The 24,553-nt window shown below is 51.2% G+C and overlaps 1 protein-coding gene across 2 annotated transcripts in view; it reads left to right on the top strand.

Moving 5' to 3' along the window:
- Positions 1-6,670: 6,670 nt before the first annotated feature.
- LOC127556035 (tyrosine-protein phosphatase non-receptor type 11-like) overlaps positions 6,671-24,553 on the top strand; it is a 35,634-nt gene continuing 17,751 nt past the window's right edge. Inside the window, exons 1-2 of one of the 2 annotated variants that reach the window (XM_051988866.1) lie at positions 6,671-6,831; positions 23,917-24,039. In XM_051988866.1, the coding sequence (XP_051844826.1) occupies positions 6,818-6,831; positions 23,917-24,039 (137 nt within the window). In that variant the 5' untranslated portion in view covers positions 6,671-6,817. Of the gene's footprint in view, positions 6,832-15,249; positions 15,343-23,916; positions 24,040-24,553 lie in introns of those variants that run through there. The other variant, XM_051988867.1, reaches the window with a different exon arrangement.

The raw sequence follows: 24,553 nt of genomic DNA, 5'->3' as shown, positions 1-24,553 counted from the left end.
GTTTTTTGTGTCTCATGAGATTATGGGGGAAAGGGCAGGGCCAGAAGTCTTCCTCCTCCCTCTTCCAGCTCCAGCTAAGTCAGGCTAGACACTGAGGGCCCAGCTATAAAACACATATGCGTCCTCATGAGTCTGTAACCAGCCACTGTGGGGTTGGTTCCTGTCACACTCAGAGAGATTATGTGGGTATTGAATCCCTCTTTTTTTTTTTTTTAATGAAAGCTTTTTATTTTTCAAAACATGCATAGGTAATTCTGCAATCTTAGCCCTTGCAAAACCTTGTGTTCCAGTCTCCCCCCCTTTCTCCCACCCCCCTCCCCTAGATGGCAAGTACTCCAATATATGTTAAACATTGTAGAAATATACGTTAAATCCAATATATGCAGACATTTATACAATTATCTTGTACAAGAAAATCAAACTAGAAAAGAAAATGATGAAAAGAAAATGCAAGCAAATAATAAGAGAATGCTATGTTGTGAATCACACTCAGTTTCTACCGTCCTCTCTCTGGGTGTAGGTGGCTCCTTTTTTTTTTTTTTTTTTGCTGAGGCAATTGGGGTTAAGTGACTTGCCCAGGGTCACACAGCTAGGATTTGTTCAGTGTCTGAGGTCACATTTGAACTCAGGTTCTCCTGACTTTAGGGCTGGTGCTCCACTGCGCCCCCTAGCTGCTCCTTTAGATGACTTTTGATGACAAGACCATTGGAAATGGTCTGAATCATCTCATTGCTGAAGATGGCCACGTCCATCAGAGAATTGGTCATCATATAATCTTGCTGTTGTGTACAATGATCTCCTGGTTCTGCTCACATCCCTCAGCATCAGTTCATGTAGGTCTCTCCAAGTCTCTCTATATTCACCCTGCTGGTCATTCCTTATAGAACAATAATATTCCATAACATTCATATACTACAATTTACCCAGCCATTCCCCCACAGATGGGCATCCTTTCATTTTCCAGCTTCTGGCCACTACAAATAGGGCTGCCACAAACATTCTTGCACATCCAGGTTCCTTTCCCTCCTTTAAGATCTCTTCGGGATATAAGCCCAGTACTAACACTGCTGGATCTTCTAGAAGGGATGCACATTTTCATAGCTCTTTGAGCACAGTTCGATTGCTCTCCAGAACAGTTGGATTCATTCAGTTCCACCAACAATACATCAGTGTCCCTGTTTTCCCACATTCCCTCCAACATTTGCCATTATCTTTCCCTGTCATTTTAGCCAATCTGAGAGATGTGTAGTGGTATCTCAGAGTTGTCTTAATTTGCATTTCTCTGATCAATAATGATTTGGAGCATCTTTTCATAGGATTAGAGATGGTTTCAATTTCTCCATCTGAAAATTGTCTCTTCATATTCTTTGACCATTTATCAATGGGAGAATGGCTTCATTTCTTATAAATTTGGATAAACCCTATATATTTTAGAAATGAAGCCTTTATCAGAACCCTTGAATGCAAAAATGTTTCCCCAATTTATTGCTTCCCTTCTCATCTTGTCTGCATTAGTTTTGTTTGTGCAAAAACTTTTAAACTTGATATAATCAAAATGATCTATTTTGTGATCAACAAGGATCTTTAGTTCCTTGGCCACAAATTCCTTCCTCCCCCACAGGTCTGAGAGGTAAACGATCCTCTGCTCTTTCAATTTATTTATAATCTCGTTCTTTATGCCTAGGTCATGGACCCATTTTGACCTTATCTTGGTATACGGTGTTAGGTGTGGGTCAATGCCTAATTTCTGCTATACTAGTTTCCAATTTTCCCAGGAGTTTTTGTCAAACAGTGAATTCTTGTCAAACACTAGATTATGTAATCATTGACTATTTTGCCCTGTGAACCTAACCTATCACTTAGGTTATCAAGTGATAACCTAATGACTGATCAACTACTTTCTTAACCGGTATCAGATGGTTTTGATGACCAACGCTTCATAACATAGTTTTAGGCTGGTACAGCTAGACCACCTTCATTGGCATATTTTCCTTAATTCCCTTGAAATTCTTGCCCTTTTGTTCTTCCAGATGAACTTTATTATTTTTTCTAGCTCTGTAAAATCATTTCTTGGGAGTTTGATTGGCATGGCACTAAATAAGTAGATTACTTTAGGTAGTATTGTCATTTTTATTATATTAGCTCATCCTACCCATAAACACTTGCTTTTTCCCAGTTGTTCAGATCTGACTTTATTTGTGTGGAAAGCCTTTTGCGGTTGTATTCATATATTTCCTGACTTTCCCTTGGCAGATAGACTCCCCAGTATTTTATGCTATCGACAGTTATGTTGATTGTAATTTCTCTTTGTGTCTCTTGCTGTCGGACTTTGTCGGGGATGTATAAAAAGGCTAACGAATCCCTCCTTATTTGAGGAAGGGGATTTGGGGATATTCAGGAAGCCCCGGCACATCTGCTGCCAGGGCTTGCTGCTCATCCATCTTTGATGTCTACCTGCACCCAGTTTGGCTCCAAGAAGCTGTTGCATGTGCGGGGGCCACACCAGGGTAAAAATGGTCTTGGCAGAAGGGCTAAAGCAGTCCGAGGGTAACCGACTACTCTCAAACCTGTTAGTGATTTGGGGGAATGATGTCTACCCCAAGTCTTGGAATCTGAAACCAGATCTTGGTCTTTAAGTCTGGCTCCCTAGTCATTGTACCCCACTGCCTGGGGGCCATATCTGAAGATACAAAGATTTAAAAAGCATATTGCTTGCTTTTCAGTTTACATCCTATCACTGTGTTGTAAGCTTTTTGAAAACTCATAATGGAAACGTGCTTTAAAATTTAGAAAGCGTTTCCCATACATTAGCTCATCTGATCCCCCAAAAGATTTATGTGTTTTAGGGCAGTAGATAGAATGGTGGATAAAATTAATCCTGTTTTCCTCAGTTTCCTCATCTGTAAAGTGAGCTGGAGAAGGAAATGGCCAATCACTAGCTATGTGACTAAGGGCAAATCACTTAATCCTGTTTTCCTCAGTTTCCTCATCTGTAAAGTGAGCAGGAGAAGGAAATGGCAAATCAATTCCTCATCTTCACGAAGACCCAAAGAGTTGGACACGACTGAACAACCACAAACAAAAATCTCTTCTGATTGCCCAAGGATCGGTGATTGTGCCACAGCCCTGCCTAGGTGATGGTAAGACTGGGCACGTTTAGCCTGGAGAAGCCACAGAGCAGCCTTGAAGGTAGCTCTCTTCCAGTCTTTGAAAGGCTGAGCTCTGGAAGACAGACTGGCCTGGTTTGGCTTCGCCCCCAGGGCAGAAGTTACAAGGAGGCAAATTTGCCTTAATAGAAGGCAAAACTGGGCCGCCATTAGAGGTAGAGTGGAATGGGTTTCCTCAGGAGGTCCCGGTGGGAGGCCCCATTCGTTTGATGAGGTTTTTGCTCGGGTCCAGACCGAGGCTACGGAAATCCCTTCCCACTCCACATTTTGGTCATTCTATAAATGTTGAATGAATGGATAATAGGCAACAAGCCTCCACGGAAGGCTCTTAAACACGACTGTCTGGTGCCGTGACGGTGCCCGGGTATTTTAGGGCATTCCTTTGGAGGCCTGTGCAGGATCAGAATGAACCTCTGGGGTCATTTGGGCCTCCACTGGCAGCATTTAGGGCAGACCGTCCTTTGCTTCCCAGTCACGAGGGCTGTAAAGCAAGGGATGGACTAGTTTGGAGAGAGTGCCTTGAGCTCATGAGGGGGTGGGGGGAGATGGTCTCTTTAAGCTGAGGATCCTCACCTGGAAAGACCTTTCAAAGTATCCTCGTCCCACAGTTCTGTGCGGCTCCCTCTTCCTGAGACAGGCGGTCCTGGGGGCTTTGGGAAGGAGGAGATTTCCTATTATCTGCTTAGTGATCCACCCATGATCAAAGTAACAGCATCCCAACCCCCTCCTTCCCAGGGGCTGGTGACTGAGGTCATGGTCGTGGGTCAAAGTGGACAGAGAGGGTCCAGAAGAGGGGCCTCCTCGTTCTTTCTCCCGGGGCCCCACCAAGTTGGATGGCATCCCGCCTTCTCCTACTCCACCACAAGTCCTCCTCTCCGGGGGGTGGAAGTTCTGGCTGCCACTCCCATGCTCCTTCCCAGTCACTGTCTGCCATTTACCCAGCCCCCTCCACGCCTGCCCTCCACTTAGAAGCTGATGCTCGGAAAGACTTCTAAGGTTCTTGGAAGGGAAACATGGATAAGGAGGAATGACTCCCCAGGGTAGAGGATGGAGATCCATTATCTAGCTTGTTGATCTTTAGGATGTAATGCTTCTCCAGAGTGCTCGGGCTCCATGTGGAGGAGGGGTGACTCCAAGGCTGGGCTCTCCCCACCCCCAAGGCAAGTTGTGGTCTACGGGCAACTCCCCACGAGCCACGAGACTTATCCTGACTTCCCTGGGCATCCTTCTTTAGCAATGCTCTCTTTGGTGGCCATTTTCCTTGAGAGACCATCATTGGGCATTACCCTCAGTGGACATTATCTTTGAGTGAGTTACCCTCACTGGACATTTTCCTCAGTGGATGTTGTTTCCCTTCACTGGGCATTAACTCAGAGGGACAATTCTCATTGTCTACACTGGACCTTTTTCTTGAAGTACATTGTCTTTCCTCTGCCATCTTTCTTGACCTTCGTCCTTGGGAGATATTATTCTCTCTCTCTCTCTCTCTCTCTCTCATTTTTTGGTTTGTTGTTGTTGTTGTTGTTGTTGGTTTTTGCTGAGGCAATTGGGGTTAAGTGACTTGCCCAGGGCCACACAGCCAGGAAGTATCAAGTGTCTGAGACCAGATTTGAACTCAGGTCCTCCTGACTTGAAGGCCAACACACTATTCTATCCACTGCACCATCTCACTGCCCCTGGAGATGTTATTCTCACCTTGTGTGTATGAGTGAGGGAGAAAGGAACAGGAGAGAGGGGAGGGGGTTCCTTTTAGTTTTTACACTCCAATTATGCTTATAAAAGTCTGGCACCTAAGTTCCCCATGTAAATCATAAGGTAAACTTCTTGAGGGTAAGAATTGTGCCATTAAAAAAAAAATCTGGGGCAGCTAAGCAGTGCAGTGGTTAGAGCATCAACCCTGAAGTCAAGAGGAGTTCAAATCCAGCCTCAGACACTTGACACTTTCTGGCTGTGTGACCCTGGGCAAGTCACTTAACCCAACTGCCTCAGCAAAAACAAACCAACCTGTGGCTCCTTCAGCAGCGAGCTCTGTGCATTGAATGTGCCTTACTTAACAGAATGACTCCTCATCCTTGTGGCACTTGCAAGTGCCTGGTTTCTTACCCAACGGGTAAATGGCAGACCTGAAATATTGTTTCTCCTCCAAAGCACCCCGGGATGACCTTCTTTCCAACTGCTGCCTCAAGGCCCTCTCCTCTCCAGCCCAAGGTTTCCATTCCTTGGAATCCACCCATTCTCCAGGGTCCAGCCTCCTCCTCCTCTGGGTCAGTAATGAGTGCCTATTAGTGCCAGACCCTGTGCTAAGAATGGTCTGAAATGTCATCCTTCTCTGCACCCTCAGTCACTAGTCAATCCCCCCAAGAAACGTGTCCATATGTAGGTGGCTCTTCTGCCCCTCTGCTCCCTGGGATCTGTAGCCTTACCTTTCAGTGCTCACTGAATTCTGAGGAAGCAGCAGGGAGAGATGGGAGCCGAAGTGGCAGGTGGGATTTCCAAAGCTTGTTAAGGGGCCGTCCCCCACCCATTTCTCTGTTTCTGTCTTACATTTGTTGCAGCAGTGACATAGCACCAGGAGGGACAGGTTCCGACACCTCGGGGGCTCTCCCCCTTCTGCTAGCTTCCTGGCGGGGAAGGGGCCTTCTCCGCCCTTACCTTCGGTGACCCTGACCGGAAGCCAAGCTGGAGGTAGCTCCTCGTGGTGGGGGGGAGGGGAGAACAGCTTCCTCCCGCACGTGTGTGAAGAGCCGGCTCCGGGGCCTAACCCCATGCCTGGGGGTATATTTAGTAAATGATCAGGCACCGGGAGTTATTAATAGCTGGAAAGGACCGGCTTGCCAGGGGAGGGGAGGCATTCTCTGGCAGGGGCTGGGAGAGGCTGGGGCTGGGCAATAGCACCCTAACTTCCTTCCCGTGGGTTCGAATGGACATGGATCCGGCGGGGGCCGTGGGTTCGCGCGTGGGCAGATAGGGGCGGCTCCACTAGGTCAGCACCAACTCCGGGCCCTCAGGGAGCAGTCTGGCCAGGCTCTGGAGGGGAGTATTGGACAGGGCATCGGTCCCATCCTCTCAACCTGGGAAGGATACAGGAGAAGAACAGGGGGCAAGGTCCCCAAGACCTCCTCCCGGAGAAATCAGCCCCGAAACTGCTGTGCGAGCGGAGAAACTGAGTCACAGCTTCAAAAAAGAGTGCCCGAAAGCTGCTCCTTTCTTTCTAGCGAGGTGCATTTGGGGAAATGACCGAGCTTGCGGACCGCTCGGGGTTTTCAGGCCGGACACCGCTCTTAAGAGGAGGTTCCCTTCAACTTTTCAGGAAACTAGGGATGGGGCGAGGCGGCCCCTTTAAGGACCGCGGACTTGATGACAAGGGGCGGGGCCTCGGAGCAGGGGGAAGAGTGGCCCTGGCAGGGAGGGAGGGCCCTCCCGGGGCGGCCACGTGGTTCCAGGGCCCATATAAGGTTAACAGAGGCGGAGATTCCTGGAGGAAAAAGGCGGGACGTGGCCATGTGCAGCCCAGAGGAGGCGGGGCCCGGGGAAAGGCGGGGCCTGCTGGCCGGCCGGGGCGGGGCACAGGAGGGCAGGGCTGTGGTCGGGCCGGGACTGTCCAAAGAGCGTGTTAGGGGCGCGGGAGCCGGGCCCCGGACTGTAGAGACATGACTTCCCGCAGGTGAGCGCCTCGTTCCGGACTTCCCTTGCCGTGCCGGGCCGGGTCTCCCCCGGCCCGAGCCCGCGGAGGGTGGGTTGGGGTCGCCGGCCGAATCTCTGAGAGTAATGCCTTCGGGGCAGGGTGGGGGCCCCAGGGATCCGGATCTGTCGGCTCGAGAGCGACCTGTCCCAGCCGCGGAACAAACGGGGCTAGTGAGCGCTCCTGGCCACGACCGGACTGCTCCTGCTAGCCTCGACGTGCCGGCTTCGGAAAATGGGCAGGCGCGGGGGTTTGGTCTCCGTCGCTTCTCACGCCTGCACTCTCTTGCTACCGTGGGCGCTTGGGGTGGGGGTGGAGGTGGAGCGGAGAGGCCGCGAGAGGACTCCCCTCGGCCTGGGTGCGGGGAGAGCGGCCGCTCTAGGAAGGAAGGGGTGTCTACACTGCGCTCGGTCTACACCATCTCACTTCGGGTTGTGCTGCTTCGCCCCCGCTGCGCCCACTCGGGCTCGGCCCCTCCGGGGGCTGCCGGGTCCCCAGGACTCCTGGGTTCCCGGCCCGCCGAGGTTCCCAGGGCGGGCTGACTCACCACCGCCCGTCAGAAAGGAAACACTCCGGTTTCCTTGCGCTGAGTAGCCCTGGGCGGGCCGGTCCGCCCTCGCGTAGCCGCCGCCGCTGCCTCAGCGGAGCAGGGATTTGGGAGATGCACCCAACCCGCACACCCCGAAGGGAGCTCCGAGACCCCGGGCCGGGACCCTCCGCCCCGCCCGGCGCGGGCTTCTCCCTGCTTCCCGCCCCCTCCCCCTCCATCCTCTTCCTCCAGCCCCCTGGGGCGCTGACTCACCTCCCGGGGCTGGCCTCGGGGGGCCGCCACTCTCCTCAGTGCCTAGTCCGAACCACGGCCCTTGGAGGATGCTTGAAGTCGGGGACCTGCGGACACGCTCCGCTAGGTCCCGTCTTCCCTTAGGCGCTCGGTGACTGGGGACCCCTGGAGGCATAGGTGGGGGGAGGGCTCGCCGGGAAGCTAGAGTCCACCTCTTCCCTGCGGCCAAACCGCCCCCTCCCTCTCCCGGGCTCCTCCCAGTACTCAAGGCCGGAACATTACCCAGCGCTGGGCCAATGGAGCTTTGTCCAGGGCGCTCACATCTAGGGGGCGAGTTCCTACCAAGTCGGTTCCTCTGCCCGCGGCATTGTCTCTATGCTGCTCCTCTCCGGGACCCTGGTGTGAACTGCCCGGGTTCTCTGGGAGCCAATCAGTCTCCCTCCCCTGTCCCTCCGAACTCAGATCTCAGTGCCAGTCCCTGAGCAGCTCAGCCCCCAGAAGTCTTCTGGCTTTTTCCTGATCATCTTTTGGGTCCAGGAAAGCTTCCCTCTGGTTGTTTGGTGATTGGGAAGGAGGAGAGTCCTTCCCGGGGCTGGAGTAACACGGGATCCAAGTCTTCCCAAGCGGGAAGGAAGTCCTTTGTTCTCTTTAGCATTTGTTTGATCCCTCTGCTAGTTGTGAATTGGGATAGGGGCCGGAGGCCTGAGAGCTCCCTTTGGGATATCTGGAGCTAATAGGCACCTTAGAGATTCCCGATTTGCATTTCCAGATAAAGTGAAGGGCTTTGACTTCTGGGAAAAGTCAGAGCGGTGGCCATGGCTGGGCAGGTTTTGAACTGAGGTCCCCTGATAATGAATTATCAGCATTTATTAAACACTTACTGTATGCAAGCACTGTTCTAAACTCTCGAGATAGAAAGAAAAGCAGGCACCTGCCCTCAAAGAGCTTACAGTCTAAAGGAGAAGACAGTGGATATATAACTAAATAGGAGATGCATCCTAAGGGGGGATGGTTTTTCCTTTTTTGGGGGGGGAGGGGGGGCTTTGAGAGAAAGTCGTAAAGAACCCACTGTTCTTTCCACTGTCAAACTTCCGATCTGGGCCTGATTTCCCGAGTTGGGAGGAAGGTCCCCGGTGAAGGGAGGGCCTGCGCTCTCCTAGAGATACTGGTCCGCAAACTCTGTCTTCATGCCCCATAGCCTACCCTGCTCAGTGGTCAGTCTAGGAAGTGGGGTAAGGGGAATTCTGGGCTCTTTCCTCAGCTCCCTTCTCCATTAGCTCTCCCTGGAGGGGGCTGGAAGTTGGAGGCTCGGACTGGGACTGGCCTTCCCCTTTCCACCTAGCAAGTTCTTTTGGGTCGAGGTGGGGGTGGGGGTGGGTGGGAATGAAAGCAACAGGAAATGGGGGAGGACGGGACAGATGTTGGGCCCAGGCCGAAGCTTCCTGTCTGAGGCGGGAGGGAAGAAGGAAACTCTCGCAGGAACTGGGTACTTCCTGCTGTTTCTGCCTGGGTTCTCACTCTGGAGGTGGGAGGGTGAGAACTTGGGCCACGGGCCCTTTCCCTTCCCCTGTCCCCAGCCCTGTGTTGGAGCGTAGATCTGTCCCTGAAACACCGTCTCTTAAAAGGCCCTTCGATCCTGGCTTATCTTGGCTGAGCCCTGCATTTGATAGCTGGGGAAACTGAGGTACAGAGGGGATAAAATCACTTGCCTAAGGTCTCACAGAACACAGAGAACTGGAATTCCATGCAGTTTCTCTGACTCCAAATCTAGCACTCTCTGTGAGGCATCCAAGAACTCTTACACAGTGGTTGTGGAATGACCATGTTACCGACCAGGGAACTGAGTGTTGGACTCGGTATCTAGAAAATTGGGCTCAAATCCTTCCTCGGACCCAGGACTTTACTTATTCAGCCTCAGTTTTCTCATCTGTAAATTGGGGCCAATAGTTACCTGTAGTTTTTGCCTCCCGGGACTGGGATGAGAAATCACATGAGATGATTAATAATAATAACTAATTAGCCTTTATCTAACACCTACTGTGTACCAGACATGATGTTAAGGGCATTACAAATATTCCCTCATTTGATCCTTACCACAGTCCAGGGTAGTAGGTGTTATTATTTTCCATATTTTACAATTGAGGAAACTGAGGCAGGTCATACAACTTGTGTTTTGAGTCTTAGGTCTTCTTGACTCCAGGCTAGACGCTCTCCCTATTACATGCAAACCTTGAGGTACTATAGAAATCCAAGCTCTGGAACTCTAGAAGAGCTCTCTGATTCTTGGAGCCCAATGGCCCATGCTCACAGCTTCCCTCTGCCCTTTGAGTGGCTAGTTACTGGATGACCTTGCTTTCGTTTGGGAGCCTGGGTTTCCTTTCCTTCACCAAGGAGTTCAGTTCTCCTCCTCTCAGGAAATCCGTCCAGAGCAGAAACTGAGAGGGACGGTGTGGAACAGTGGAAGGAACGGGGTCACTTACTACTTTCTCCCAGAGAGTCCTCCCACAGCAAAAGCCATTCCCATCTCAGCTTGCATCTCCTATTTATCTAGTTCCGTATCCATTATCTTCTCCTTTAGATCGGAGACTCCTGGAGGACAGGGACCGTCTGCTTTTCCCTGTATCTCTAGAATCGAGAACATCTGTAAAGTGGGGGGTTGGGCTAAGCAACTTTGGAAGTCCCTTCCAGTTAAATCTAGCTTCTTAATATAGCTTGCCTGTGCCCTTTCTTCTAGTTACTCAGATATAAAAGCCTGGCATACAGTCAGTGCTTAATAAGTGCTTATTGACTAATATATTCCCACTTGCTCCCAGTGACTGGGCTGTGGTCCTCGACACAGAACTTGTGGAAGAGTAGGGGAGAATAAGGGAGGAAGGGACTCCGTAGGGAGTCAGGGGGGCTGTTTCCCGAAAGGCTGTGTCCATCCTTCTTCTGGATGTCGCCTTCCGTGACCTTCAGGATCTTAGAAAACGGATCAGAAAGGCTTCTAGACACTCCTTTGGGTAAGGGCTATTGACATCCCTGGACTGGGGGAGGAGAGCTTGACGGTTCTCACGAGGAGAACTGGGAATTCTCCCAGTGTGCCCCATGTGGGGACGGGCCCTTTAGAGGTGCAGTGGCCAGGCCCATCCGTTAGCCTAGCCAAGCCTTTTGCCCCAGTTCTGAACTTCCCCCTTCTCCATCATCGCCCATGGAAATCCCCAGATCTGGGAGGGTACAGAGCGAGAAGCGGCAGCGAGCTTCGGGCTGAATCATAGGTCTTAGAGCTAAAAGTAACTTCAGCTGTCATCTCTTCCAGCCTCTGGACACGTGAGGAAACTGAGGCCGCAAGAGGGGAAGGGACTTTCCTGTGGTCAAATGCTAAGAGAATGACATAGCAAAGACACCAAATCTAGGTTCTGTGACACCAGACCAGAATCCTCTGGGATCATAGCCCACCCATCTTCTCTCCTGCCCTGGGGGATGAGAAGCTTACTGCTAAGAGGGGAGGACCTTGTCTGTTGACAGGAGAAAATATACCCCTTTTGGCTCCCCCACCCTCCCCCACAAAAAGTTCCTTAATCCAGCAGGGAGGCTGTGTTATAACGAAAAAATCATCACTAGGTTTGTGGTCAGAGACCCCGGGTTCTGTTCTTAGCTCAGCTGGTTATTCCTGTCAGCGTGATCTTAGGTAAATAACATCCCCCCTTCGTTCCTCAGTTTCCTCACATGTACGATGATGGAATTGGACCAGATGGCTTCCAGCTCTAAATCCATGAGTCTATGACTTTGTCTCTTCTCAAATCTCTGAAAGAAACTGGTGAAGGAAGCAAATCACTATCTTGGGCCAGTCCCTAGGTAGCAGTCTCCCCACCTGTAAAATGGGGATAGTGCTTCTCAGGTTTGAAACGAGAGGGGTGGATCAGGGCTGGGTTGATTTTTCCTGGCATAACTGTAACTAGGACAGGGTGACTGGAGTTCTGCCTCAAGGTGCCAAATTTAGAGAGGGCTGACAACCTTTTCTGTCCTTTCGTGTAGAGAGGTGAATTCTTTCCCCCTCCCTTCAGCAGACTTTCTAGCAGTGGCCTTGAACCTGGATCTCCTCACCCCCCCAGGCTGTAGCCCATCCCTCCCACAATGGAAAACTAGCTCAAACTCACCCTTTGGTGGGTCCTTGCCCTAAAAGCCGATTTGCTAGTGACAGCCCTGCCTTGTGGAAAGTTATACTTCTGTATCTCCGACTTTGCAAATGTGGAAAGCCCAGTGATTACAATCAACAATTTTGCCCCTTGAGCATTTATTAAGCGCCTACTATATTCATGGAACTGTGCTAGATCCACAAGACGAAATGAAATTAAACTTTCACCGTTTAAATTGTGGGTGATGATAGGTCAGGTGCCCCCAAAATGTGCTTTCAAAGTGTGCAAATCACTTCCCTCCAACATTATTGTGAAGTAATAGTGGGAGTATTATTTCCTCCATTTTAGAGATGACAGATCTGGAGCTGGAGGGGGCCTCGAAGGCAGCTAGTTCCACCTCCTCATTTGACACACGAAGAAACTGAGGGTCAGGGAGATACCATGACCTGCCCAATGTCATAGGTGCATAGTTAGAGCTGAAAGGAAGCTCAGAGTTCATCTAGCCAAGGATTTACAGACTTGGGGGCTGGGGTAGACCTGGTTGCAGATGGGGGGGGGGGAGGTCAGTGTCATTCTTCCCTCCCATTTTAGGTAGGTCTCTATACCTTCCAGAGAGGCTTATGGGAAATATCACCGTGCTCACCTCTCCCAGGCAGGGAGAACTCTAGCTGCTCCGTCCTCGCTCCCTCCTCTGCCCCCAAGCTCCAGGTGTCCCAGGCACAGCAACTGAAATCCTTCGAGTGCCAGCTCCTTGGATCACCCCCCCATCCCCCTCCCCCCAAAAAAATTCCTCATGAAGTGTGAAGGCAGAAATAGCTACTCTGTCCTTGCCCAGGGCTAAAAGTGACTCTGTCCCAGTGCCCAGGGCTCCCAATTTAACCCTGCTGTTCTTAATTCGGCTTCTGCTCTTGGATTGTCGGGATGGGGGAGGGAGGATGCCCGGGAGGGGGACAGGGCTTTGGCCGGTGTCACTGCCAGATCCTGGCTGAGAGCCCGGTCAGAGTGAGCACCCCCTGCCCTGCTCCTCCTCTCCTCTGCCTTACCTTTCCTTACCCTGCGGTCGGGCAGCTGGAGAAGTCCTTTCATCCATGCTCCTGCCTCCAGACAGCCCTGAGCCCGACCCATCACCCCGAGACCAGGCCGAGGAGGCTCTTAAAAATATTCCCCACAGGATGTGGCAGGATGGGAAATGCCTCCAGTTTGGGGGCAGCGGTACTCCATGCGAATTCTGCTTTGGCTGCGTGCTCATTGTGTGACCTTGGGCAAACCGTTGGACTTCTGGGAACAGAAGCTTGGTGGGTGGGGGGAGGGGATGGGAGGACCAGGAGAGAGTCTCTTGTAGTCTGCCTGTCCTATCCACGACCCCCAAAAGTCAAGAACCATATTCTCTGGGAGATGGATGAGTTCCCCCATCCAGTTCTGTTGAGTTTTCCCCAGGTTTATGAACTTCCTGTTACGGAGGCTCATTTGTAAAATGAAACGATCTTTCCAAATCCTCAGTTCCAAATCCCAGGATCTCAGAACTGCCGTAAATGGGCTCCACATGCATACCTGACCAATGCTACCTGAGCCCCGGGCTTCAGCTCTCCCGTCTGTAAGGAGGACACGGAACCCGAGACCGGCGTCTGGGGGCTTCCCCCGGCTCTAATCATCGGTGGCTTCCTCGGGTCCCCCAGTCAGGGGGACACAGACTCCCAGACAGCTCTGCCACAGGCTCAAAAGTGCCTGGGGACAGTGAGGCTTGGGGGATGATGGGAGAGGAAGGCAAGGAAGCAGTGGTCATAGACTGGGCATCCCTGCTCTTCCCCATTTGTATTTCTCAGTCTCTGTCTGTTCTGTGTCTGCACAGAACACGGCTCGGGGTCAGGAAAACCCGAAGTCAAATTCTAGCTCAGATACTTCCTAGCTATGACCCCGGACAGATCACTTAGGTCTGGCTTGATTTTTTCAACTGTAAAATGGGCCTTACAGTAGCACCTCCCTGAGTTGTTGTGCCGATGAAATGAGGATATTTGGCAAGTGCTTATTGGCACATGGTGCTCGGCAGAAAGTGGGTGCTTACTAAATGCTTATTCCCTTCTCTTCCTACTGTCCATAAGCGTTTCTCTGTGGATCTGTCTCTGTCTCTCCCTTCCTCCCTTTTTCCTTCTCTCTGTGACTCCCTCCGTCTATCTCTCTTCCTCTCTCCCCTTTCTTTCTGTATCTTTCTCTTTCCCTCCCACTCTCTGTGCATGTGTGTCTCCCCTGCCCCCATCCCTCTCTTTCTCTCTCCGTTCTTTCTTTCTGTCTTTCTTCCTCTCTCCCTGCCCCCACTCAATGTCTCTTTCTTTCCCTCTTTCTCTATTCTTCCTCCTCTGCCCTCACTGTTTCTTTCTCCCTCTTTCTCTTTTCTGTCTCTCTCTCCCTCCCTCTGTTCTCTGTCTCTCTTTTTCTCTTTCCCTTTCTTTCTTCCTCCCACTCTCTATCACTTTCTCTCTGCTTTCTCTTTCTTCCCTTCTCCACACCCTGTCTTTCTCTCTGTCTCTGTTCCTTTCTGTCTCTCCCCCACTTCTGTATCTCTTTCTTTCTCTCCCTATCTCCTTTGCTTTCCCTCTCTCTGTTTCCTTCTCCCCACCCACCTCTCTTACTCTAAGAAGATTAGATTGATTCTGAAGCAGGGTGGTCCTGAGGCAAACGAGCAGGAGACTAAAATAAGCAACTGAGGGACCTCTTGAGAGCCTCCAGAGCAGGAGGCTTTTAGGGAGACTGCCATTCTGCCTTCATAGGGTGAAATGCAGCTTAAATTTGGGCAGGATTGGGGGGGGTGTGCAGTGGTATAGAATTAAAAGTGCTGTCTCTGGAGTCCAAAGGCCTGTGTTCAGATCTTACTATATGACTTAAGTCACTTAAATCCCTCATTTGTAAAATGGGAGCATTGGACTGGATGATCCCTTTCCCACTCCTCAGAATCAAAGGCTCAGGGGATTCCTTGGGATCCAGACCTCCCAGTCTCTCCCCTAATCCTGGCCCAATACTAATTGAAGGCTAATGTCCACCCCACCTCTCTGGGCACTGGGCTCAGCCCGGAACCTTGGGAAGCTGTTTCTGCTCCTTTCCAAGACCGCCTGAGCCACTAACTCGGGAGCAACGGGGAGAACTCCCCGATCGTTGCTTCTGCCCTTTGGTTCAGAACGATAGCTTCCCTACCGCCTGCCCGTTCCCCTCCTCCCCTTTGCCATGTCCTGAGCTGAGCTGGCTTAGCCAGGAGGAAAGATGGGCTGGGCCGGGCCTCGATGTCCTGGGTCCCTTTGGCACGGCTCCCTGGAGCTGCCCTCCAGCCAGCCCTCGAGCCCCAGCTGTCCCTCCTCCCTCAGAAGCTCGGGCCTGTCCCCTTGGCCCCGGCTGTGCCCCTATCAGGCTGCCACACGCCCAGCCAGAGCTCAGCCAAGTCCCCGATTAGGGCGCCTGCTCCCCGCCCCCTTTCCTCCCTCCCCCCGGCTTCTGCTCCCTCCGTGTCCTGTGGTTTGTGGACTAACGTCTTGGTCTGCCTTGGAGCTGGACGGCAGGCAGACGGAGGTCTCTGGCTGTGTCTCTGAGGCTCAGGGCCATGGTGAGGTAGGGAGAACCCCGGGCATGGGGACACGAGGGACACTCTGCCCCGCGGATGGCCAGCTCAGCCGTGGCACCTGCTGGCCCCTTCCCGGGCTCTCCAGTAAGCCTGGAAGGCACTTTGTTCCCGGGGCCCTTGGGGCTGGTGGCCGACCTCGTTGAGGGGGATGCTGGGCTCTTACTCCAGCTTTCGGACCTTCTCACTGAGATCGTCCTCTCTGGGAAGCCCCAGGTGGGCAGCCAGCTTCCTTGTCTTTTCTGATGCATTATGGAATGGGGTGGCAGGAGCGAGACTCCAGGGAAGCTCCACAGATGTTCTAGGTTTTTTTGACATGGGAGGGGAGGAGTAATCTAGTCCGGGAACTGGCCTCCTGGCAGCATCCTAACCTGGGGACTGTGTTGAGGGTGTGACCGGTGTGACCGTGGCTTGGAGCCGAAGGGGAAGGGCACAAAGTCTTTATGACAAGTACGGATTGATCGGGGGGCTCCTGTGTCTCACCATCACCAGGATCATGGGGCATCAGCGCCGAGGGTCCCCGATCCCTTGAGCTCGGGAAATGATTGAGGTCCATCGTGGGACTTCTAGGGACTCCTGGAGGGGACTAGTGCTGTATGTGGGGGACTTGTGGGTACACGAGGGGCCCCCCTGGCCAAGGAAACGAGTTCCCCCATGGGCCCTTGCAGGGGATGACCGGTGTGGGCTCGATGACAGTCTAAGAGCCCCAAACCCAACATTATGGGGATGAGAGACTGCTTTCTATTCAGAGCCCGCAGCCACAATTTGGGCGTCAGACACTACTCCCCGCTCTGGCTGGCGCCTCCTCCTGGGTGACTTTCCACATTCCCTCGCCTGGTGTGGCTGTTCTCACTCTCTCGGATACGGACGCCTCTCATTTATCCACAGGGACACCGGACAGAGCCGGTTGCTTGGACTGTGTCCAGGTCCAAACAGCCCGGCCGTCTACCAGGGTGGTTAATGCTGAGAGCATCCGAGGGTGCACAGATTTAGCATTGGGAGCGACCTTCGGGGTCATCTAGTTTGAGGTCCTAATTATACAGAAGTGGAAACTGAGGCTCGGAGAGATGACTGTCCAATGTCATCAAGAGAACCACAGCCAGCACTTTACAAATACTAATACATTTGATCCTCATAACAACCTTGGGGGAGGGAGGTAAATGCTCTTATTGTCTTATTGTCTGCATATTGAAGATGGGGAAACTGAGGCAGGCAAAGTGGAGGTGGCTGCTCAGGGTCACAAGCTAGAGTGTTTGAGGCTGGATTTGAATGCAGGTCCTCCTGACTCTAAATCTGGCACTCCACCCCTATGGCACTTAGCTGGGGCAAAGCTTATTTTGAAGCTTTAGGGAGGAGGTCTTGAAGCGTCCAGGGAAGGGAGGGTTCCCTTCTCATGTCTTGGCCCTCAGGTGTCACGAGTGGGTAAAGACCTAGTAGTTGAAGGGAGGAGTTTCCAGGTCCCAGGAGCACGCAAACCTTTCTCTTATTATGTTATTTTAGGCAACTCGCATTGTGCTGTGGGAAGAGCATGAACTTTGGGGTCTCGGGGTCCAGATGCAATACTGACTCTCTGTGTGATCCTGAGCGTGTCGTTTTCCCTGGCTGGGACTCAGTTGCTCATCTGTGAAATGGGGTTGAATCTCAATCCCTCTTAGCTCTAAATCTGTGTTCCCAGGCTCTCCTGATGTTGCCCTAGCCTCTGGGCGGGCGTGGGGTAAGAGCCTCTGAGAAGATACTTGGGACTCAAGGGATTTGGAGTAACTCCCAGAGCTCTCTGGTCTAATCCCCTTGTTTTACAAATGAGGAAACAGACCCAGGGAGGTCAAGTAGTTTGCCTGAGTGCACAGAGGTAGTGAGGATGAGGTGGAATTGGAACCCAGGTCCCTCAGTAAAAGGGCTTCTAGCCCTGGAACTTAGACCTTAGACTTAGCAAGAAAGGGAGAAGCAATGGGATACATTGGAAAAGGGTTCAGGTTCAGAGGCAGAGGGCCTGGATTCAAATCCTGCTCCCTTCCAGCTCTGGCTCTAGGTGCTAGAAATCTGAGGGGTGACAACGGGCTGTGGCTCCCCAGCCTGACCTTTGAGGCTCCCCTCCCTTCTTCCATCCCCTTGAAGGAAGATGCCGCGGGAGTCTATGGGCACATTGCCCAGTGATCCGGGGAAAGAAGTGTTGGAAGCCCTGGGAGAGCACTGGAGGAGCAGCCACATGGGCACAACAGCCATGTTAATCCTGCCTTCTCACCGAGAGAGGGGAAGATGGGCAAGGCCCGTAAAGGGGGTGCCACCTCAGCAAGAGCTGGGCTCTAGTACCTGCTGGGGGGTGGGGACCCTCAGATGCCCAGAGGCCATTTGATACAGCCTGAGTCACTCTCAGGGCTGAGTATCTTGGGTTCATCTCTCAGGGTGGGGGTGGGCGCTGCCCAGGGACCCTGAGCCTGTTGGGCTATGACTCATTTCCTGGGGGCGAGGAGACCAGGAGGGGCAGTGTGGCTGGTCTCACTTCCCTAATGACAGTCTGTCGGCCTGCCAGGGGGCAGGGGTGGGGCCACCCAACCTGGTTTTAGGAAAGCAGCTGGCTGCTCTGCCTGCTTGGGTTCCATGCCCACCTGCCCCTCCGCCAGGGAGACGGCGGTCGCGATGGAGCCTTCCTTTCCTGGGAGATGTCTCCCCAAGTCCCATGAAGGCCAGCTGTAGCCACAGCCAGGGCTCCCCAGGGCTACCATTCTGGGGACCACGCTGGGCGCATTCACACCGCCATGTTGTCATTTCTTGAGGCCAGATGGAAGGGGCCAACTCTTTAATAGACAGATGGACTCAATATAGAATGGGGGGGGGCTTAAAGACCCTCTGGCCCAATCCCTCTCTTTACAGAACAGGAAACTGAGGCCAGGGGAAATAGAGCTACTATTTGGGTACAGGTATAGAACATAAACCTACAGTGGAAGAGCCTTGCATCCCAAACTCTCATTTGATAGAAGAGGAAACGAGATGTGGAGATGATGAATACTGGCCATACAGGATCGCAGCCCAGGGCCACCTGCTCCATATTCACACCCCCCCCCCCCCCCTTGCTGAAAAGCTGTCCCCAGGACTTAGCTCCAGCAAGGACACAGGCAGCCGGCTATGCTGGGCAGAAAGTCTGGCCTTGGATCTGCCTCATCTTAATGGGAGGAGAAATGGGCTCAGGCAGGGAAGGGGCTACACACCCAGAAGACGTGTGAGTGCACACACACGCATGCTCGTATGCATGTACTCACATGCACATGCGCACACACACGCACACAGAATTTCCCAGCTCTACCACATACTGGTGTGAAGAGGTCAGGGACAGATGCCTCTGGTTTTCCCCAGCCCGGCCTGAGGTCATCAGCAAACACCTTCTCCCTTCTCCTCCCAGATCCCTTTGCCTTTGCTTCCCAGCTGGGTGTGAAGAAGGTGAGAGGGAGGGGGAGGTACTGAAATTACCCTGGGCCAGGATGGCCACAGAGCTTACAGGAACTCGGGGTCCCATCTGGTCCCTAGAGGAGATTTCCGCTCTGATAAGCCCGGGCCACCCCTGAGAGTGAGCTGCTCAGAAGGGGTGATGGAAAATCTGAATACAAGTTAACAGAGGAAAAAACAACCTGGCGGCCCCCCCTTCCCCCCAAACCGCAGCTCTGGCCCAGTTCCCTCCCCCTCATCTCCACTCCAGCCCATTGCGGGCCCTCACCAAGAGCCTCGCCTGCCAGCCCCTGGGCTCAGCATTTTCCACAGCAGAGGCGGATGCTGGGAGGGCGGGAGCCTCGGTGACAAATGGAAACAGCTCTCCTGCTCCCTCAGCTCTGTCTCCATCCCTGTGTCTGCCTCTGCCCGCCTGGCTCCTGTCTTCCCTTAAAACCTTTCTCTCTCTCTGCCCATTTGTCTCTCATCCATTGCCAAGTAGCGTCCGTTCCGCCCCTCTGGAACCGCTCTTGAATCTCCCCATCCTGGCTACTTTTGCATCCCCTACTCGAGGCGCTCATTACCTTCCTCCTGGACTATGGGGCAACCTCCAAACTGATCTCCTTGGCTCCCATCTCTCCCTCTGCCGAAATGACCCCAGCTTAAGTGGCCAGCATCAGGAAATCAGTATATATATATATATAATTTTTTTTCTGTCCTTATGGTAAGATTAGCTTTGTTATGTATCGTTCACCATTAGGGTTAAATTTGGTTGATTTCCAGTGAGCTCATTCTTTTGATGTTAAATTGTCCAACGAACAGACAGTCTTGTTAGAATATTAAAATTTATTAGCTTTCGAGATAAGTAAATGTGGATCAAAGGTGATTTGGTTTTAATTTTCACAAGTAGAAAAACTTGATTTTTGTAATGACCCAATTTAATTTGACTTTGGAGCTGCTGAAAATATGACTGGAGAGAAGAGTTCTATTAGGCTTAAACAGAAACAAAATTTGGTACCAGCAAACGTTTATTAAGGTGTTACTGTGTGCTTAGTGCTAGAGTAAGCTGTCTAAAGGACTGCTGGCCTCCTCAGAATGCATGCGTGGCTCTCCCTGGCTTGTAGGATTCAAGACTTGTCATTCAAGGCTCCCTTGATCCGGTCCTAACCTGCCCTCCTAGCTTTCTCCTTCCCTGCTCCTTTTTATGTCTTCTAAATGCATTTTGGCACACTGCCATTTCCTCCTTTAGTTTAATGGTACTGAAGAAGGCTGTGGGCTTCCAGTCAGAAACCCACCTTAGATAATCCCACGCCATAGGACTCCTGGCAAGTCACTCAGACCTATTTACCTCAGTTTGCTTCTCTGTGAAAGGGGAGGGAGGGACTTGAGGATCTCTAAGGGCCTTTCAGCTTTAAGACTATGACCCTGAGAAACTATTAAGTAAATACCTACTATGTGCCAGGTACTGGGATGAAAAGACACTAGGAAAATAACATCCTGCCCTCCAAAAGTTGATATTTTACTGATTTGGTGGGGTTTCTATTGAGAAAAGGGAGTCTGAAGTTTTGTTTTATTAGAGGGAGCTTAACTGGGATTGAGGGAGCTTCCTTGTTGGGGAAGAAAATGGCAGCTTCCAAATGCTCAGATCTCTGTGACAGGGACTCCTGCCTAGAATATCTGTCTCTCTCTCCTCCCCCACCTGCCTTCATCTTTGTCTCTCTGTCTTTTTCTCTGTCTCTCTCTCTCTTCTCCCTGTTTCTGTCTCTCTTCTCTGTCTCTGATATTCTGTGTTGCCATCTCACATCTACCACCATTTTTGTCTCCCTCTCCTCCCCTCCCCTCTCCCTTCTGGATTTGAACCCCACCTCTGACCTGTGTGACCATGGACAAGTCACATCACTCCCCTAGCCCTTAATTTCCTTATTTGGAAGATAAGACGGTTGGCCCAGATGACCTCAGTGGTTCCTTCTAGGGATCCCTGATCCCCTTTGGCCCCGATGGCCTCTGAGGGTGCAAGAAGGGAGGGGCGTTTCTACCGGCAGAGCCAGGCTATCCCAACCTGAGCTAAGACCTCTGTGACCCCCATCATCCCCTTGGAAGAGAGGGCTTGTAGGACCAGCCCAGGTCCCACCCTCAGCCCCAGCAGATTCCTTCTCTAGGCTGTGTTTTGTTGGGCGGTTCCCTTTGTGGACTGTGCCCCGGCAGGCAGGCAGGTACCAGACATTCTGAGTTAAATAGGATCTTGCAAATCACTAAGACTTTCCCCATGCTTTGAAGAGTGGTCAAGTTAGAATTGAATTGGATTTAAAGCCAGTGACCTTCCCATAGACCCTCGGGACTCTTGGACTAATCGCTTCCCTCCTCCCTCTTAGCTTAGCAGGTTCCTCAATGGGGAGCAGAGAAAGGATCCGTGGGGTTTGAAACCCACGGACCTTGAATCCAGGCTCTTTGTTTTGCCATCTGTGTGACTTTGAGCAAGTCATTATTTCCTTCAGACTCAGTTTTCCTCATTTATAAAAGAGGGTTGGACTAATTGACCTCTAGGGGCCTTTTCTTTTGTAAATCAGTGTGAGACAACTAGATTGCTTAGAGAAGGAAGATCCCAAGTTCAAATCTTGCTTTGTGATCCTGGGCAAGTCCATTTCTTTCAGCCTCAGTTTCTTTATCTATAAAGTAAAAACAATAATTGCACCTACCTAACAGGATTATTGAGTATCAAATGAGGTAATTAATGTGGTGGTTTACAAACTTCAGACTGTTATGTAAATTATTATTGTATGTAAAGGCTCGATGGTTCCCAAAATCTCTTCATGCTCTTAATTCTGTTATGTGGGGATTGGATTACATACATTGCCTTTTCTCAAAGAGAATCCTTTAAAGTGCTGAGGGCCGGGAGGAGGATGTTTATCTCCCCTCATTTTAGACCCAAACAGGGAGCTCTCTTGTGGGGCCTTTCTTCTGGATTACTCTGCTTGGAGGTTACATGTTTCAGGGGCCAGCAGTTAATTGTCCATCATAGGTTACAGTGTTACAAGGACAACAGGAGGACTGGGGGGTGGGTGGGGTGGTGGTGAGCAAATCCATCAAAGAGAACTCTTTAATTACTTCCTGGGCTCCCTTAAGTGGTGTGGGGTTTACAAAGTAACAAACTTGCCTTCAGGCATCTTACACGTCTTTGAGGCAGGCAACATAGTATATTAAAAACAGTTACATTATACCTTTCCCCGGAAGGGTTAGTGACGAGTAGGGAGACGAGGAAGGATGGCTTGGTGTTTGAGGCGATGTTGGAGCGAGGAGCTAAAGCTTCCAAGGAGGTTGTTCCCGGAAGGGATTCTGCAGTGCATGGAAGTAGGAGATGAAAGGGTCACATGTGAAAGAATCTGGAAGAAGGCTGAATTTGAAATGGAATGATGTAAATAAAGCTGGAAACGGAGGTTGGGTCAGTTGTGATAGAGAAGAGAGGTGTTTGTATTTCATCCTTTATTGACTAGGAGCGTCAGGAATGAGCCCTTGGACCCATGAAAATGGAGGATGAATTGGACTGGAGATTGCCTGGAAGCAAGATCATCCATGAGAAGGCTGTTGCAAAAGCCTGTGTGGCTTCCCCATTCCCGTTTCCTAGGTGTTAGGGATGGAATTCACAAGTCGTTGAACTTTCTCTAGCCAGCTGTCAGAGTTTAGCTTTTTCTGAGAAAGTTGGGAGCTCAGTACCGAGTAGTAGGGGCTTTCCCCAGCAGGGTTTCTCCCACATTCTTCACTTTCTGCTCCTTACCAAGTCACGTCCCGAAAGGCTCAAGGAAAGCTTTCCAAAAGCAGGGGTTCTTAAATTGGTACCAGTGAACTTTTTCTGGAAAATATTTTGATAATTCTATTTTAATATGATTGACATCCTCTGCAAGCCTAAGTATATGATAGATTTAAAAATACGATCCTGAGGATTCCACAGATTTCTCCCTGGGATCCATGGTACCACGAAATTTAAGAATTCTGGTCCAAAAGAGACTCTGTTCTGGGGACTGCCAGGTTGAAAGCAAATCCCTTTGCCTGTAGCCTGTGGGCCAAAGGGCTACTTTAGCTCCACCCCAAGTCTCCCACTGGAACATTGGGAGGAGGGTGGGACCTCCTTCTCCAGATGTATTTACTGAAGGTTATGGTAATGGAAAAGGAGGTCAGCATCCAGGTGCTTATGGGGGTTGGGAGGAGCATGGAATTCTCAGACCCTAACGTGTATTTGGGTATGGGGAAGGCTATATCCAGGTGTGTGTTGGAAGATATGGTAGGGCTTTAATTCCCAATGTATGCTAGGGGCAAATAAGGGGGTTACTGAGTATCTAGATGTATTTGGGGGTATATGGAGACCTTTAATTCCAAATGTGTTTTGGGAGCAATAAGGAGGCCACCAAGTATCCAGGTGTGTGTTGGAGTATATAAGGGGAACTTCAATTCCCAATGTATGTTGGGATCAGAAAGTGAATACTTTCAGATGCATATTGGGGGAATATGTGGGGGACTTTATAATTCCCAATGTATTGGAAACAGTGAGAGCATTGAGTATCCAGGTGTGTGTTGGGTAATGTGTGTGGGGGGCTTTAATTCCCAATGTATTTTGGGAGCAATGAGGTCACTGAGTATCCAGGTGTATGTTGGGTAATATGGGGGGGGGCTTTAATTCCCAATGTATTTTGGGAGCAATGAGGTCACTGAGTATCCAGGTGTATGTTGGAATATGTAAGGGGATCTTCAATTCCCAAATGATACTAGGGTCAATGAGAAAGTCAAAAAGTATACTGATGTGTAGGGGGAGAATATATGGGGACATTTATAATTCCCAATGTATTTTGGGAGCAGTGAGATATTGAAGATCCAGGTGGGTGTTGAAAAATGGTTTTAATCCCCAAGATATTTGGGGAGCAATGAGGAAGTCACTGAGTATCCAGGTGTGTGTGGGGGACTTGGGGGACTCACTCAGTTCCTTGTGTGTGTTGGGGATTGTAATGGGAGGCCAGTCAGGACCAGATCCCCAGACGTTGGACATGTGGTTCATGGCCATCCTATTAGCTAGAAGATCAAGGACCCCATTGCTCTGGCGGAGTCCAAGTCTGGCAAGGCTGACTGACTGTGTGCTCCGTCTCTTACTTCCTCAGGTGGTTTCACCCCAACATCAGTGGGCTGGAAGCCGAGAAGCTCCTTCTCACCCGAGGTGTCCATGGCAGCTTTCTGGCCCGGCCAAGCAAAAGCAACCCTGGTGACTTTACCCTCTCGGTCAGGTAGGGATGCTTGGGACCCTCTGGGAGTGGGAAGTGGAAATGGGGAGGGGAGGCTGGTTTCCTTTTCTCACTTGGGGAAGGGCAAGGATTCAAAGGTGAAAGAATGACTGAGTCCATATTAAGGGTGAGACTCATTCAGTCCAGGGGCCATGTGGAGAGTCTCTCCTTTCCATCTGGGAAAGGTCAAAATCAAGGTGAATGACAGATTACCCACTCCTCCCCCCTCTTCTTCAGCCGTAGACAGATGTTCGTGCTGATAGAGGCCTGTGGCTCCTGGAGTATCCAAATATTTATAATTATGTCCAGGATATGTAGCCAGAGCCTTGGAGCAGGGGTGCGTGGGAGGGGAAGATGCTTCTCTGTATCAAGGTCACTGGAGAGGACCAACAGCCTTAGACGTGAAGGCCACATGGAGCCATGAGGCCTCCTGAGATTCTTCCAGAAGCAAAGTTGTTCTGGGGTCTTTGGGGGCCGAAGGGGGGGCCCTTCCCCATCTGCCACCACCTGGCTCCTT

The sequence above is a fragment of the Antechinus flavipes genome, chromosome 3, assembly GCF_016432865.1.
Source record: "Antechinus flavipes isolate AdamAnt ecotype Samford, QLD, Australia chromosome 3, AdamAnt_v2, whole genome shotgun sequence".
Classification (NCBI taxonomy): domain Eukaryota; kingdom Metazoa; phylum Chordata; class Mammalia; order Dasyuromorphia; family Dasyuridae; genus Antechinus; species Antechinus flavipes.
The sequence above is the reverse complement of the archived record's forward strand: the minus strand, read 5'-3'. Positions and strand labels throughout refer to the sequence as shown.